The following is an 18,072-nucleotide window of genomic DNA, read 5'->3' as shown; positions in this document are numbered from 1 at the left end:
CTAGAATAAAGAAAAACTGGCATTACTTTGCCAGAAAAATATCAACAATCTCAAATATGTGGATGATATCACTTTAATGATTAGGTGCAAACAAGACTTATGGAATCTGCTGTTTGAGAGGAAAGGAGAGGGTGCAAAAATAGCCTGCTCAATGTAAAAAACAAAACTAAGATTATGTCAACAAATAATACATCCCAACCCAAATAGGCAGGAAAGAAAATGAAGTTGTTGTATAGACTGTTTCTTCCTACTCTCAAAATTCACCAGGATGATGACTATAGACATGGAATAAAGAAACATCTGGTACAAGAGAGAATGACTTTGACAAGTCAATACAAAATATTGAATTGCAGATACATTGAATTGGCTATGCTTTTTCCAGTTGCAACATATGGCTGTGACAGGTGGGGCTATCAGAAAGAAGAATGTATGCTTCTGAATTGCTTGTTGGAGAAATTGTGGAGAATATCTTGGGCTATAAAAGGAACAAATAATTCAACAAGAGTGTCTCTATGTGTGCGTGCCTTTGAGTCCGTTTTTGACTCCTGGCAACTAATCTCTGTGGTTTTCTTGGCAAGATTGTCAGAAGATAATTAAATATTACCACTGAGTTGATGATAATTGAGGAAGCATTTAAGATAATCTCAGAAATCTATTCTAGGTAGCAAAGAATAAATCTAGTGATTTAAAAATAACAACAAATATATTAACTTCATTAATGGCCTATATGTTCACTTATTCATACTAACAAGAGAAACGATTATAACATTTCTCTTTCTTTGCTAGGTTTTTTTTTTCCTCCCAGCGTCTAAATTTTTGGCCTACCCTTTACTACATCATCATCATCATCATCATCATCATCATCATCATTTTGGTGGGACAGCTTTGTCAAGGCATGGTACATACAGATAGTCCTTGATTTACAACCATTCGTTTAGTGACTGTTACAATGGCACTGAAAAAAGTGAATTATCATTTAATATACCTCCATAGTCATATGATCAAAATTCGGATGCTTGGCAACTGGCATGTATTTATGATGGTTGCAGTGTCCCAGGGTGATCCCTTCTGCGGCCATCGGACAAGCAAAATCAATGAGGAAGCCAAATTCACTTAATAATCGTGGTATTAACTTGATACTGCTTGAAAGGTTGCGACATTGTATAATGGAGCAAAACTGACTTAACAATTGTCTTGCTTAGCTATGGAAATTTTGGGCTCAATTGTCGTCATAAGTCGAGGACTACCTGTATTTATTTATTTATTCCCACACTAGTCATTCCACAACATACAAAGATGCCATCTTAGACTCTTTTGTTTGAATCAGACTTGATTGTTCATAATCTATATTTAATTGTCAAATGCATGTGGGAACTAAATAGACTGCAATTACACAATCCCTCCCCCCTTCCCAAAGTTATACTAAAGTTTATATTTTACTTTCAAAACACTTCATCCCCACCAATGCTCAGTCCTAAGTTTACAAGTGAGGACTTCTTGGAATGTATTTTTCATTGGCGGAGCGATGTTAGTTACATCAGCCAAAGCACTTTTGATTGGCTAGCTGGTTGCTGGGACTATAAGGGCTTTCGGTGAGGCAGTTAACCCGATTTCTGCCGGGAAACCATACTTGGAGTCCTGGCTAGCGGAGCGCCGGGCAATTAGTCCCGGAGGGGAAAGATGCCAGCGGAAATTGGGGCTGGTGGGTCGCTGAAAGCCGGACGGCCGAGGCCCCGCCTGACGAGGCACTTGGAGGCGACGAGCGCCTTCCTCCCCGCTTTCCAGCCTCTGTGTCGCTGGGATAAACTCTCCCGCCTTTCCCTCCGTTGCCCTTTTAAGAGGGGGGCTACAAGGCGTCGAGAGTAGCACGAGGCATCGGGAGGAAACCTCCGGATTGGCCGAGGTCCCGGTCTGTAGACACACCCCTCATGCAAAAAGGAACCTTCTGAGTGGAAGGAGGAGAAGGTAAACAGAGTTGAATCACTCTCCCGGCTGACCAATTGGGGGTGGAGGGGCGGAGGGGGGGGGGACTCGCTGGAAGAACCTTTGCGTGATGGGCTTCTGCGAAATCGGTCCTGAGCAGGGCTGTGCTGGAACATTGAGGAGCCGTAGGCGAGGGGGGAGTGAGTCAGGCAGTGGGCAGATCCAGCCTCAGTCGCTGCTGCTGCTGCTGCGTAGTCCTCACGCTTGGGCTGCTGTTTCAGCACCGCGCCTTCTGAGGAGTGTGTGAATGCGCTGGAAAGCCTCGCGAAGCGGGGGCGGAGAAGCAAACGCAGCGGCGGCGGCGGCTCGGGTGCTAGGATCGCTGAGCTCTCCCCGAGCTCCTTTCGATTTTCTTCTGCTTTCCGTCCCCTTGCGGGGTGAGGAAGAGGAGGAGGAGGAGGCAGAAGAGGAGGAGGAAGAAGAGGAGAAGAAGAACAGGGAAAACTCCCTGCTGGTGCTACTTGGATTACTTGAAACCACCACTCGTGACCCTGTTTTCCGAAGAAGGGAGCCTTATCAGTGTCTAGCCACAGAAGCGGGTCCGGGAGGGCACGACCCACGCGCAACGCCTTACCGATCTGGAGTTGTCCGGCGTCGGTGGAGAGGGGGCGCGGGAAAGCGACGGCGACGGGAAGGTAGGCTAGTTTGGCGGTTCTCCTGGTTGGGAATCCCGGATGATCGTGGTTATGTAAACGCCGAGCCCCGGCAGTGGATCCCTCCTGGCTGCGACGGCACCCCACCCCACCCCACCTCCACCCGCGATCCGCAACCTGAAGGAAGGCGACCCAGCCGTTCGGCGCTCGTCACACCGCCACCTTACCTACCTATCCGGCCCTCGGAGGGCAAGAGGGCGGCGGCGGCGGCAGTCACAGGCAGGCGGCGCGGAGGAAGTTTTGCCCCCGGGGCCCTCGCCCTGCCCCTCCCCCTCTGAAATCATTACCTCGGGGGGCCCGACGGTCGCCTGCAAAATGTCAGCGGTGGCTTACATGGACTTCGTGGCTGCCCAGTGCTTGGTCTCCATTTCCAACCGCTCCGTGGCACCGCCGGACGTGACCCGCGAAGCCGAGGTCCTGAAGATGCCCGAGGAGGAAGCCGCCGCCGCCGCTGCCGTCGTGACCAAGGAAATGAACGACCCCCGGGACGCCTGGAAGGATTATTGCACGCTGGTGACCATCGCCAAGAGCTTGCTGGACTTGAACAAATACAGACCCCTCCCCGCCCCTTCCATCTGCAGCGACAGCGTGGAGAGCCCCGACGAGGACATCGGCTCCGACAGCGACGTGACCACCGAATCGGGATCGAGCCCTTCCCACAGCCCCGCCGAGGGCCAGGAGGCTGCTCGCGGGCCCGGCGCCTGGCCCTCCTGCACGGGGGAGGGCCGGTCAAAGGCAAGCTGGCCGCGGAAAAGAGACACAAGTGCCCCTACATCGGCTGTGGCAAAGTGTACGGCAAGTCCTCCCACCTCAAAGCCCACTACCGGGTCCACACAGGTGAGCGGCGGCACTCAGGTGAACGGCGGGGGGAGGGGCGGAGGGGCGGCGGCGAGGGGGGGGCGGGCGGGGACGTCCCGGGAGTTGAACCTGTTTGCAAAAGGCAAGTGGTTTAGAACGAGGAAGGGGAGCCGAGCCCAGCTCTTTTCCCGCGGCGGTCGCGGCGGCCCGCTCGCTTTTCCTCCCCTCCTTCAAGTATGTCGGCTGTCCTCAGTTGAACCCTCCTTAAAATGCCGCGGTTGCCTTAGCGCCGCTCTTCTGCCTTGCCCGTTCCTGCTTTGCCTGCTTTCTTCCCGAGCTCGCTCTGGTGCAGGCGGCGTGCATTTGAGCACAGGGTGTTACTGCAAATGACACGTCAAAAATGCTGAGGGTGGATGGATGGAGGAGATGAGGGTGTTGGGAGTAGATGACACCCTCCGGGATCTTGCATGTCCTCCCCCTGTTCTGTAGATCAGCTTGCCTTACACTGAGCCGATCGGGCCAGTAGAGGAGCTGTTCCTTTCGGAAGCCTTCATCTCAATCTCCAAAGGATATTTGAGGAAGGGTCAGGGGGGGCTACATGGGGGAAGTTGATAGGGTTTCCTCCTATTTTGTGATTGCTTGAGGGTCCTCTCTTTAAGGTTTTCTCTTATCAATCAAAAGCTGCTCAACAACTGAGTTGGAATTCTCATGAAATTCTAGACCAGGAGCTAACTACATGTTTTCTTGGCTGCTGCCTTAGAAATAGATTTTTTTTAATGCTGGGCTTGGCTTAGCTTCTTTGGCACCTCTGGATTCCATGAACTCCACCTGGGCGTGGCTGGGTTTGGTGGCTGTCGTGGATTGATGACGTATTTTTCCAATTCTCTTGAGGTCTCCCACGTGGGCGCTTGTTGGTTTTCATTGCCTTGGGATGTGAAATGCAAGGGGGCGGGAAAGAATAATGGCTGCAAAAGCAGAAGGCCCTGTGGTCCATGTTTTGGGACAGTTTTGTTGAATGATGTCCAAATGCATGTGACACCACCATTTTTTTAAAAAGAAAAATTCATTATTTTCATTCAATCCTCAGTAACATGGCAGCTGTCTTCATTTGAGACATTTGTGTCATGTTAATTGCCTTCTTTTGTGGGCTTTGAACTTGTTGAGTGCATCATCAGTAAGTTGCTTCTTTTGAGGGTATGTTTGCTTATTCTTAGTTCAAACCCCAGCATATTATAACCAGTTATAATTCTGTTTCTTAGTACATCTGGTACTGTCTTGCAGACACCGGAAAGTGCATTCCTAGCACTTGGCGAATATGTTTAAAGATAAACGCTGATTAGGATATTTAAAGTGAGCTTCTTTGAAAGACAAAATGATTGGGGGAAATGAATGCCATCTTTTCCACCAGAGCACATTGTACCCAGTTGTCGTACGTGGGTGTGTTGGCAGCATCTGTGATCAACATGAGGTGGTTAGTAAGCTTTGGAGATGACACATGGGGCTACACATGGGGCTACATATATTTATGGTGCTTCATTGGCAAAACACACATCACAACTTTAGCCTGCCTTGTGTTGGTCATGTGATTATAGAGTAGCATGCCATTTCCAACACAAGGAGCCTGGTGTTGGGGATGGTCAGATTGTATGTTATTTGGGGTTTCCTTTGGCAGGGAAGAAAAATAATCTAGGCAATAGTTGTATGGCCTGATAAATGGCCTGTTGAAAGCACAAGCAGCGTGGTAAGGAATTTCAATACCATCTTGGGAAATAAGCAGCTTTCATCCGGTTTGTGAATATGGTTTTTCTATTTGCATTATGTTCCCGCTATTTGAAAGCCAGACAGAGTAGCAAGACTCAATGTTGCAAGTTGCTCCTCAATCCAAATGATCTGTGAAACGGGTTTTTTGTGACCTAGATTAGATCATGTGAGTTAGGAGCTGAAGAAAAACATTGGTCAGAGAGTATAAGAATGGATTTGATTTCTTTCTTATGATGTATATGTGATGCATTTAGGGCTTAAAGTGCCTTGCGTGGAAATGGGAAGCAAAACGGAAGTCGGTAATCCTTAGCATTTTTCTTATAGATATTTTCTCCACCATATATTTAAAAAAATTCACTTGAAAAGGAGTAAATCTTCATTATAGGAAGCCAGTCATGGTAGTATTGATGTCCACATTAGGTGCATTTAATTTTTACCTAAGGGAGAGGGGCAAACTGGATTTGGCTGAATGTCTGTGGTAGAGTATTCCTGGATGATGTGTGGGAGAGAATCTCAAACCTATTTTCCTGTTCACACAATGGGCATCGTAAGCTGCAGAATGGAAAATGCACAGGAAAAGGAGTGTCGTGTGTCATTCAGCAGTGATTCCTGTGGCTAAAACCCATAACACAGGAAGGAAAGAGAATATGAGCATCAGCTTTTTTTCTGTAGCATGGCAGAAATACTAAATAATTTGTAAAGTCAATTGCTGAGAATATCCCACATATAGGAAATGCCAGTGATTTTCTAATCATTCTAATGAAGCAAGTCCTTAAATTTTGTTTCTTCCTAGCAATAAGATTAAAGGTACGACTTCAGAAAAGGAAGCCACATCAATACTCAGCTAACTCAAAGGTCTACACTATAGAAATGCATTTAAACTTCCCTTTTCCTATCACTGGTTTATAGTTTCCTGATAGCAGCATCTGTACCATATTCTGAGAATTGTGACTGACAATGACCATTCTACAAATTAGTAGTATCTTCATTATTTACTGACCTTCCATATTTTCCTATTCTTATGAATGCAAGGCTTTTCCATCAAGGAGCTAGTTCAGAGAACAGCAATCCATTTACTACCAACTGAAGGGTGGAGAAATTTGGGATGGAAATTAGGAAATAATCCCTGTTTTGCTTTGAGGATGTATTGCATCATTGAGTTATTTGCAAGAAATAGTTTTATAATTTGACTAGAAACTTTAGTGTTTTGCCTCTGAACACTAATTTTCTTGGCCTATCAAATCCCTATCATCATATGGAGGAATCAGAATTCATGTTACTTGTAGGGAAAATATAATTCAATGATATAGACAGGTAATCCTCCTTTAGCAACTACAATTGGAACTTCCAACTTGGTCATTATGTGAAACTGCACATGTGCTCATGTTTTTACTTTAGTTTTCCTATACTTTACAGACCTATGGAGGTTGTAAATGTGAGGACCAGTCACAAAGTTATATTTTCATCATCCTTGTAATTGCAAATAGTCACTAGATGAGGCAGTCATTAATGAGGACTGTCTGTAAATAGATATCAAGGATGGATCTCATCTAGTTGCTAACTTAAAATTCCAGCATTCCTTATCATTGGCTCTGCTGATAGGAGTATTACAACCTCTTCTCAAGTGCCAGAGATTTCCCACCACTCTCTTAGACTAAGATATAGGATGATTATGGCTGAAGCAAGTAAACACTGAATACAAGCAGACGGAGAGCCCATTTCTCTTTTGTACACGCCATCTCCCTGGAGACATTTTTTTGGCTGTTCTCTTCTATCTTATGTTTTGTACCTTTTTAGTGTTTTCTTTACCGATATTATTAAAACCATATTTTCCCTGGTAAGGTAAGGCTGTACACACAAGGTGCATATTCTGCATTTTGAGGCTTGACATAGAAACACATTGACAAAATGGCTCTCACCAGCCTGGCATGCTTCAGAGAAAGAAGGTGCCAGGGAGGGGTGGGGTGGGAAGGCGTGGCTAAACTAAGTACCGGTAATGCATGGATTATCGTGATGGTTTTGGCACTATCCACAGGGACTCCAGAAGTGGGGAGGCACCGAAATCATATTGCACCAACAATGCATTGAGTTATGCTGAATGTTTTTACATAGGCTATGGAAGATTTGGGTTAGCTGGGATGTGAAGCTAAGAACAGACAGATGCTTAGCTTTCTAAGCCTGATCATGAAGAATTAAACACACTCTCAAGCTCTATTTTTCTTGCAGAGGTTTTATAGGCAATGTAAAAGATATGCTTTTTAGAGGCACCTGGGACAATTACAAGAAACAAAGCATAGTTTATCATGTGTGTATGAGAATCTCCATATGGGGGTTGGGTGTTAGTAAATTATTTACTTTAATTTCATCTTAGTCCTAATTCCATGGCATTGGGTTGTCCATATTATGGTCCTAATATTTTACTCATGGCAAGATATACATGATATAAATGGAGAGATTGCAATTCAGTACTCAATAAGTACTCAAGTTACGTCCACAACTGAGCCCCAAAATTTATGTTGCCAAATGAAACATTTATTTCCTATTCCCATTTGTTTGTCCCCTTTTATGACTTTTCTCTCTGCATTTAAGTGAATCACTGCAGTTTTTAATTATAACACCGTTGCTAAGTGAATCTGCTTCCTCCATTGAATTTGCTGGTCAGAAGGTCACAAAAGGTGATCACGTGATCTTGGAACACTGTAATGGTTGTAAATGTGAATCAGTTTTTAAGCATGTGACTATGGGGATGCTGCAATAGTCGTAAGTGTGAGAAATGGCTATAAGTCACTTTTTCCAGGGCCGTTGTAATTCTGAATGGTCACTAAATGAACTGTTTTAAGTCGAGGACTATCTGTATAATCTGGTAGATGCAATGACTACATGAGATAAAATGTCAGGAAATATTTTCTTTGGAAAAAAAAACAATTTCTGACATTAATGCAGGTATTATTACTCTCTTGCCCTGTTGTTTCAATCCTAATTTCAATTTACTATTCATGTAAGCAATGATTGTATTGCCTGCTGCATCAGAGTTCCATAAAGGAACTAACATTTATTCACATTAATGTTTTGAAGAAACAAATGTTTTTTTCAATGAAATAGAGTACTGACGTAGTCCATCCTAAACAAGGGAAAATGCCCACTTTGAAAGAAAGCAGTGAATGATAAGAGCCAGGCTTACCCATCAGCTTCATCCTTTGACACCAAGGCTAGTAACTTTAATTGCTAGTTGTGGACATTCTCCAAGTGCCAGATCTGTTGACATCCAGCAGACATGAGGAAATTCCTCCCTCTGCCCTTGGGGACTTCCCCAGCTACGACAGCACATCGCAGGTGGCCAAATAATTAGCTACTTACTAAGAAATCTCCTAGATTACAACATTATGGTTATCTTGCCACCTACTTGAAATAAGACACTTTTATCATATTTGAAAGCATTTGGCTGCAAGAATGTTGGACTCAACCAATGTAACATTTTTTCCTGATTCAGGACATCAACCTACAGCACACTTGTTTCTCCCCATTCTGGACCTGTTTCCTTTCTAGTCTGAAAAAGAAATGAACAATCAAATCCAATTTCTCAATTCTAAAAGCAGGAAAGCAAACAAAAAAAAAGCATTATTCAGTATTTAAATGCATGTTTCCTATATGGACAGATAAATACCATATCTAGCTACTATCCAAACTGAAAGAATCTTCGGAGCTGGTCTTCTATTCTTGCTGCCTAAATAGACAGCTTCTCCACAGAATTATGAAAAAAAATGAAGAGCAACTTTGTTCTTTCGAAGTGTGATCTTCCTGCATTGTGCATCCGAAAGCATTTTTCCCCTTCACGCCACTACAGATAGTCCTTGACTTACAACAATTCGTTTATTGACTGTTCAAATTACAGCGGCACTGAAAAAAAGTGACTTATGACCATTTTTTACATTTGCAAACCATTGCAGCATCCCAATGGTGACATGATCAAAATTCAGATGCGTGGCAACTGACTCACATTTATGGATGGGTGTAGCATCCTGGAATCACGTGATCACACTTTGTGACCTTCTGACAAGCAAAGCTAATGGGGAAGCCAGATTTGCTTGACAACCATGTTACTGACTTAACAAGTGCAGAGATTCACTTAACAACTGTGGCAAGAAAGATTGTAAAACGGGGCAACATTCACTTAACACATGTCTCACCAATGTAAATTTTGGGCTCAATTGTGGTCATAAATCAAGGACTACCTGTAGTTCCTTTATGCTTTTCTGATTGTACGTGTTTATAGCAAACTATTTTTTTTTAAATCACTTACGTGGAGGATAAGGAAGCTTTGCAGGTTGCTACCAGCTGATTTTGAAGTATCCAGATGTTTTTGAATAGTGGCATTCCCAGTCCTAAGGTTAGGTCCAGGGAGTTAAGTGTTTGGGACAATTGATGCCAGAAGAGAAATGAAAATGTAAAATTGCTGTGAAATACCCAAAGAAAACAGTGCTTTTTCTAGAAAATGGAAAAAGAATCTGACAGATCAGTGCTGAGACTTTGGTCTAGCTCATGGAAGCTTAATAGGTTCTAAACAATTCTGGAACATCTATTGCTTAAGAGGGGAAGATGAGAAGTAAACTGCCAAAGGATGAATGTAAAATTTGCCAAAATATAGTGATTGACCCCAGTTTTTTGGAAAATAAAGAAGATTGCAGTATATTTAGATAGTAGTTCAAATTGTTTATAAGCTTTGAAGTGTTAAGAGTGTGGGGATAATCTTTATTACTCCACCGCAGTACCTATTTATGGAGTCAGTACTAGATGCATAAAAATCCATCTTTACAATCTTGGTTTTTTTCTCAACTGGTTCCCACACTATCTGTCCCCAAAAAGCTGCCACAAATTATATTTCCAAAATAAACAACGATATAAAAAACCAGAATCACACTGGTGGGGGGGAGGGGTGTTGTTCATTTAATTTACAAATCTTTGCACAACTGGGAGAGGCCCCAAGGGAGTCCATGATATGAGAATGTCGACATTACTTAAAGGGTAGATGGTCTCAGAATGTAGATCTCTGTGTTGGATAACCTTTTAAAACCCTGTTAAACATCTTCTTGGAGTGGAGTCTTACTTTTTCTGAGCCTTCCAATTTAGCAGTACTCACTTCTTTCTGTTATCTAGTGGTGCCATAGGTTGAGGGTATGTTTTCTCTTTTTTTTGTATACTGTGAAGAGCTTGTGGGCAGGCTGAGAAAGGCATGGAAAGCAGAGTAGACACAATCAATCAACAGACAAAGGGTGTTGGCAGCTTATCTCACAAGTGGCAACTCAGCCCAGGTAGTGAGAGAGCTGGGAAAAAAGCTTTTCAAATCATTCAAAGGGATCCTGCCTTAGTGAGGTCAGTATAAATGAGGATGGGAAATTCCTTTTAAAGTTTCCTAGATCTGTGGTCATTCCAAGCCGAGCATTAAAGATTCCTTTCTGAAATGAACTTCCTGGATCGTGCCAGCAATGCGAAGCTTGGCAAGAACATACTGCCAGTTGTTGCCAGATGGCGAGTTTGACTTCCAGTTCTACGAAGAAGCAGGAAGAGGGGAGGAATCTATAATTTCTTCATATCACTGATCGGGTCACCGTGAGCAGTTTTACATAACTTTTTCCTGGCAGTCCGACTCTCTAAAGAGAACTATGGAGTTGCAAAATTCTGCCATTCAACAATGAAACATTGTGTTTCCTTAGAACACAGATGAGCCATATGTATAAAGGGCTTAAGTTTTTAACTATGACTGTTTTAAAGTCTGTCTCCTGTTTTGACCTAGGGCAGGGGTGTCCAAACTTGGGAACTTTAAGACTTGTGGACTTCAACTCCCAGAATTCTGGCTGGGGAATTCTGGGAGTTGAAGTCCACAAGTCTTAAAGTTCCCAAGTCTGGACACCCCTGGCCTAGGGTCAAAGAAAGTGTATTCGAATGTATTTGATTGACTTTAATATTTAAAAACACAAACACATTTTTTAATGTTCTGAATCAAAAATTACCAAAGGCTTTAGGCTTCTCTCTTGTTGAGCAACCAGATACAATCAACATTCCACAATAATTGTGCTGTAAGTTGGGGTTGTTCAAATCTTCAAATTATCGAAGTTAACCTTTGATCTGAGGAAGCTTCAAACATATGACTCTATCAAAGCAGATTTGCAACTCCAAACAGATCCATTCTGATGCAGGCAAACGAATTAAGCACTGTGAAGCAGTTCACAGCCTTATGAATGTTTTTGCAGATTCTCCTCTCCTTTTTTTTGGCTGTTTCTGAAGTTGCTACAGACAATATTCAGGGCTGTAATTTCACTACCATATGTGGAAAATGTTGAGGAGGGCTTGAGTGGCATGATGGGCTCTCTCTGATATTGATGTGGAGCTGACCAATGAGATTCATCCATTCGTTGACTTTCTACTCTAAGCGGAGTACGTTTGGAATGGCAAAGCTAATGTTATTTTGGCCGCCATTCACTTTCCAAGTTCTCAACCCCTTGAATATGGCCTTAACTTTGCTTTTCTTGCAGTGAGTGGAATGTCACACTTCATTGTTGATCTTTAACAACCTGGCTTTCAGTAATCTGAGCATTGACTCAAGGCCCAGCATGCATTGTGGGTCAAACCTTCCTTTTAAACTCTGTGATAGGAGCAGGTTCAAGATGGGGGAATTGAGACTCTGAATAGTTTTTCCCCTGGCCTTTCCCTTCTCTGTGATTTGCTGTGGCATTGTATGTTATGGTGGCAGCTTGCTATATCTCTGCTATGTAATTAACATGCCATCTTGTTAGCAAGCCACTCTGAGCATTTCTCCAAGACCTTCTCAGAAGAGTCTGGGCTTTATTCAGCCCAGTCTGATAACCCTCTGAAGCTGGTGATAAGAGGTTTTTCCCCCAGAGGAGCCAGCTGTGCCAGTCAGCTGTGCCATCCCTTGTCGTAAAACTCAGTGAAAGCAGGTCTACACAACTGCACAAACCTAAGCCAGTCAATCTTTGTCAGTGTCATGTGAAGTAAAAACATTTTTTTTATTATTTTACATTACTTCCATTTTTCTCTTAACAAATGTCCTGAACTTGTGTCTTGAGTGTAAATTTAAAAAAAGGAGTGTGTTTGTGTGCCTCTCTCACTTGTGTGTGTGTGTTTATCTCCTTTCACTTAAAATATAAAAGAATTTACAGATTTAAAAGATAAATTCTAGACCAGGGTTTTTCATTTTTTTTTCCCCAGGCTGCAGAACCTGTTTGTTATAAAAGAATAGTTCCTGGAACTCCTGACCAAAAGAGGTGGAGCTTCAGACAAACCCAGCTTGCGAAAGCTGGTGACTTAGCAAGTTTATGGGGAAGAACAGGATTGGATGGCTGAGTTCAAGAACTCTCTCCCCCCCTCCCATTAGCCCCTTACAAAGAAATTCCCTCCCCCTTAATTCTGTGGAAACCCAGATTACCTAAAAAAAGAACACTCTAAAATGTTTCAGCTTGGCAGCTTTCTAATATGTGGGTACAAAAAACTCCCTGAATTCATAGTCAACATGGCCATTGTTCCAGAATTTCCTTTTTAAAGTTTAAATTTTGTGAGAAATTCTCTTACAGTTTTTCAAATGCAAAACTATACACCGATCCCAGAACTGTAGTCTCCACACATCTGTTGGATATCTGAAGACAATTGTTCTAGTTAGAGAGCTATAAGAAGTCTCCCGAATCCAAACAAAGACTTTCTGAATCAACATCCTCTATTTTCAGAATGGGCTATCAGGGGAGGGGAGGGGAGGACAAGGCCTGTATATTTGTTGTTGTTAGTTGCAAAGTCGTGTCCGACCCATCACAACATTATGGACAATGGTCCTCCAGGTCTTCCTGTCTTCTACCATCCCCCGGAGTCCATTCAAACTCACACACCGACTGCTTTAGTGACTCCATCTAGCCACCTCAGTCTCTATCGTCCCCTTCATCTTTTGTCCTCAATCTTGCCCAGCATTAGGCTCTTCTCCAGTGAGTCCTTCCTTCTCATTAGGGAGCCAAAGTATTTGAGTTTCAGCTTCAGGATCTGGCCTTCTAAAGAGCAGTCAGGGTTGATCTGCTCTAGGACTGGCCGGTTTGATCACCTTGCAGGCCAAGGGACTCACAGGAGTCTTCTCCAGCCTGTATATTATTTCCCAGCAATTAGGGCCTGTGCTTCTAATTAATTGTGAGTGTAGTCTAGCCCAACCCTGGTCCAGTCCACAATATGCCAGAAACTGGGCCATGCAAACAAGTGGAGCCCTATCTGTGGGATGCTGCAGCATGCAAAACTATGCCCCCTATCAGATTTAAGTTAGAGAAATCTAGATGGCAGCCATGAAAAATAATATTTTATATCTAGCAGCTGTTTGGATTTTTGCAAACCAAATCTAGTAGCCAATGTGAAATTGTAAATCCCTGGATTTATCTTGATTTAGGATTTCTTGATATGGATATATGTTTTGTTTCAAGTGCAAGAATAAGCAAGGATATATTTTCATTCTTCAGGCCAGTCATTATCTGAAATCCCACCCATTGTTGTTGCCCTAAACTCCTCTAGTACTATATTTTTCTGTCAATTAAGTGGGGATGAGAGGAACTGGGCCAGGCCATTTTTAGAATTTTTTCTGTACCTACAGAATCTCTTCTCTTACAGAAACCCAATTGTTAAGATTTGGAAATTGATTAAGATTAAAATTTCCCTGGAGAGCATGAAGAACGAGGAAAAGATTTTGAATCATGGTTTTGAATGCAGAGAAATGCTAAAGTACAAAACACGTTCTCTGTAAAAAGACTAATCAAAGCACTCCGGCACAAAAGGAACACCCTCTCCATTGTGCAGTTCTGTTTTTAAAATACATGGAGGTGTGGAACTGGAGTACTGCAAAAATGGGATGACCTAGTAACTTTATACAGGGGTGGGCTGCAACCAGTTTAACAACCGATTCAGTGATCGTGGTGAGTGGGCGGGGCCAACTGCTAACCAGAACTATCGGTTCATCCAAACCGGTCAGAATCGACAGCAGCCCACCACCGACTTTAGATAAACACACATACACACAACAATACAAATGCATAAACCAATATAAAAGCTAACATAAACTAATGTAAAGTAAGAAAAAAGAGAAAGAAAAAAGGGAAAGAAATAAAAGAGAAGTGCAAGAGAGAGAGAAAAGATTAAGAAAAAGATACAGCGTTTTTTATTATTTTTATAGCAGTTACCGTATATATACTCTTATAAGTTTAGCATTTTTTCTATAGTTATAACATAGCTCTCCTTCTATAATCTATTCTGTTTAATCATCAAACCATAAATCATAAGTTCATTGTTTTTTGTTTAATGGGGTTTCCAGTCAGCAATAAATGTAGATATTGTCTTTTCTCTGATCAAAAAAGTCAATTTAGCGATCTCAGCAAGTTCCATCATTTTCAACAATCATTCTTCCATTGTGTGCGGTGCCGAATCTTTCCATCTCTGCCCATAAAATAATCTCACTGCAGTTATCATATGCAAAAACAAAGTCCATGACTTTTTTCCAACTGTTCATCTACCAGTCCCAAAGGAACTGATGATTCCAATGTATTTTTAAAGTTAAGATCCTGTGAATCTTAACGTATAGACACATATTTCCCCTTTTTTTCCCATCACTATACTACAACCAAAATTTTATCCCACTTTATGATACAATCTTTCACATGTTCTTCTCTTTCAAATTTCAAGAACTATTTATACATTTTAGCAATTATATAGTCATCATTTCTATACAATTCTATTTGATACTCAGTCTTAGAAAGTTCAAATCCATGAGTTATTTTATCTAGTTAAAATATTTATAATAATTATAAATAAGAGAATCATTGAAAGTTATATTTCTCTGCCACTAGGTTTTCCCTTAATTTTATTTTACATTTCCCTTGACAAAATTCCAATATCTCATAGTAACTAAGCCATTGGTGTTTGCTTATTATTTCTCCTCTGTGACATACTTCTTGCCCTGAGAGCCTCTGAGGTATTTTCAGGAACAACATGGGTTTGTATCTATTCCATATTCTCAATATTTAGTGTCTAACATAATGGTTTTTTTAAATCTATACTGACCTTGACTTGTTATATCACAAATATCTATGCCACTGAAATCTCAGGTCATATCTTTCTAACTTCCCAAAAGCTTCTGTTTTTCTATAGCATCCCAACCAAACAGCAAATTGCAAAATACAATTTCAAATCAGGCAAATGCAGCCTGCCTGCCTGCCTGCCTGCCTGCCTGCCTGCCTGCCTTCCTTCCTTCCTTCCTTCCTTCCTTCCTTCCTTCCTCCCTCCCTCCCTTCCTTCCATCTATCCATCCATCCATCAATCCATCCATCCATCCATCCATCCATCCATCTTGACTTATTATTTTTTAATAAATATCTCATAGTGATGTATATACATAATAATCCTTCTTCCTCCTAGATTCCCACAATAACAACCTGTGAAGGAAGGTTGAGCTAAGAGCACATCTTGTAACACTTTATATATTTAACAATGGAAATTAAACGTAAAAACTTAACAGATTTTTTCCCCTGCTGCACAAATTTTGATGTATTCTGAAACTGTTTAAATTACATGTCAAAACAGGTATTATCTAAAATAAAATCATCAGTCTAGGTGAAACATTCATTATTATCCCAGAAGTTGTTCCCAATGGCAATTTTATCCCATCTTAACATATATTTTAACTTCATTCTATATCTTAACATAATTATTTTAAAATAACATGCATTTCGTATTTGTCATAATGATATCCAAATAATCTGTTTATTAACATTAAAATCTCCCAATGCATAAAATGTTACAATTTGCCCATTATTATTTCTATTCCCTTTAAAAGAATTTCCAAAACCAATATCAGTTCATTTGCAAAAGCTCTTAAATTAAAAGTTTATTTTAAAATTTTTACTTCCACAAGAGGAGACAGAGGTCATCCCTATTCATTGTTATCACAGCATTTTGTTAAATCTCCTTTAACAATTATTTTTGTTTTCTCTGAAGTGTAGATTGGTCTTATCTTCATTTATGAAGTTCTCTCCAAAATTCATAACTTCCCAAACAAGAAAGCCCCGTTCAGATTGTCAAAGGCCTTTTCTGGTTCTTAAAAGATCAGTGGCATGTGTTTCTTATTATGTTGTTCCAAGTATTCCAAAATGTCTAATAATTTCTGACATCGTCCTTTCAACTTTTTTTAATGGTAAAACCCATAATGTTCCTCATGAATATATTCTTGCAAAAATAGTTTTGGTCTATCAGTCAGGATTGTTGTGAACAACTTGTACAGTAGTTATTGTTCAATAGTCCATAATGTCTTGTTAAAGTCATATCTTGTCCTTCTTTGGATGTTAATGTTCTTTTCAACCATCCTTCCTCCCCGTAGGGTAAAGTTAATCATGTTTTGTAAAGGTTGTAAAAGTTCATCCTTAAAATATTTATAATAAGAACCTGATAATTCATCTAGTCCAGGAATCTTTCCTAGTTTAATCTTTTTATAGCTTCAGAAACTTCCCTTATTATTAGAGGTCCATTCGTAATCTGTCTTTATTCTAGAGTCCTCAGTAAATTTTGTTTCTTTAGATATTCATCTATTTTCTCTAGGGAAATTTCACTTCCTTTATAAAATTGCAATAATATTGATGAAATGATTTTTATATAATCTCATTGTCCACTAATATTTCCCCCTTGTAATTTCAATACCATTTTCTTTTCTTTTTTCTTTTCATAATTTATGCTAGTTGCTTCCCTGGTATATTTGCAAACTCATTTTCTTTTGTTTTGCATAATTCATTTTTATTTCCATTTCTGGTATTGTTAACATAGATAATTGCCATTATAAAAACTTAATTTGCTGAAAAATACTTGTTTTCTCCAGAGAATTCTTTAATTTTCTTTTCTTGTGATTTCATCTAAAATAGGTTGTGATTTCTCTTGACTGTTCTTTTAAGATCACTGCTATGACCTCTAATAAAATCTCTACTCACACCCAATCCATTCATAAATCAATGCCCTTAATTGAATTATTTTTAATAATTATTTTGGTTTCGTTTTACAATATTTCATTATTGCTTCTTATTTAGCAACTTTCCTTTAGTCTTCATCTAAAAAAATTAGATTCTCTTTTGTAGATCAAGCTCACAGGATTATGAACTAAAAAAAGTCTTTGGTAACATCTTTATTTTGGAAATTTCTGTGGCCAAATCCTTTGAAATCCAAATCATATTTATTTTTGGAAAAGACCTATGTTTTTAAGAAATGTGAGTAAACTTTTTTGAATTGCCATTTTTCTGTCTTCATATATGAACCAGCCCTAAACTGTCCATCAAATTTAGAAACATATGTAATTTGTTAATAATCTCCCTCCCCCAAGAGGTTCTGTCCATTTGTGGGGAGATCATTCCATTACAATCCCTCATCCACGACCAATTTTCATAGGGAAAAAATATAAAACTCTCCATATATTTCCTACAAAATAATTTGAGGCATCAATTCCAGTATCAAAATCTAGCCCCCCTCTAAATTAAGTTCCATTAATAAATCTACCATTAGTCAATTCGAAATCTGGTTTTAGTTGGAGATTTATATGCAAAACAATTCTTTTGCAAAAATAAATTCATCCAAATTTTTATGAATTAAATATTTTATGTATTTTACCATGTATACAAATTATATCTTTTGATGGTTTTCAAATAATGATTTAACCTTTTTGCCAAAAACTATAAATCCTTGAAACTCCTTCCTTTTTTTACTCCTTTGTAATCTGAAAAGAATTATAAATCACTGAAGGTAGCTTTGACCCAGTGACTCTCTCTCAGCCCAACCCACCTGGGCCTGTTGTTGTGGAGAAAATAAA

At 40.5% G+C, this 18,072-nt stretch overlaps 1 protein-coding gene across 1 annotated transcript in view; it reads left to right on the top strand.

The window, feature by feature from the left end:
- The first annotated feature begins 1,226 nt into the window (after positions 1 to 1,226).
- Positions 1,227 to 18,072, top strand: part of KLF9 (Kruppel like factor 9) — a 34,462-nt gene continuing 17,616 nt past the window's right edge. The window contains 2 exon segments of the mRNA XM_032213342.1: positions 1,227 to 3,333; positions 3,336 to 3,473. Coding sequence (XP_032069233.1) covers positions 2,952 to 3,333; positions 3,336 to 3,473 — 520 coding nt within the window. The 5' untranslated portion in view covers positions 1,227 to 2,951.

The sequence above is a fragment of the Thamnophis elegans genome, chromosome 3, assembly GCF_009769535.1.
Source record: "Thamnophis elegans isolate rThaEle1 chromosome 3, rThaEle1.pri, whole genome shotgun sequence".
NCBI classification, from domain to species: Eukaryota; Metazoa; Chordata; class Lepidosauria; order Squamata; family Colubridae; genus Thamnophis; species Thamnophis elegans.
Note: the sequence above shows the minus strand (reverse complement) of the source record. Positions and strands in the feature narration are given on the sequence as shown.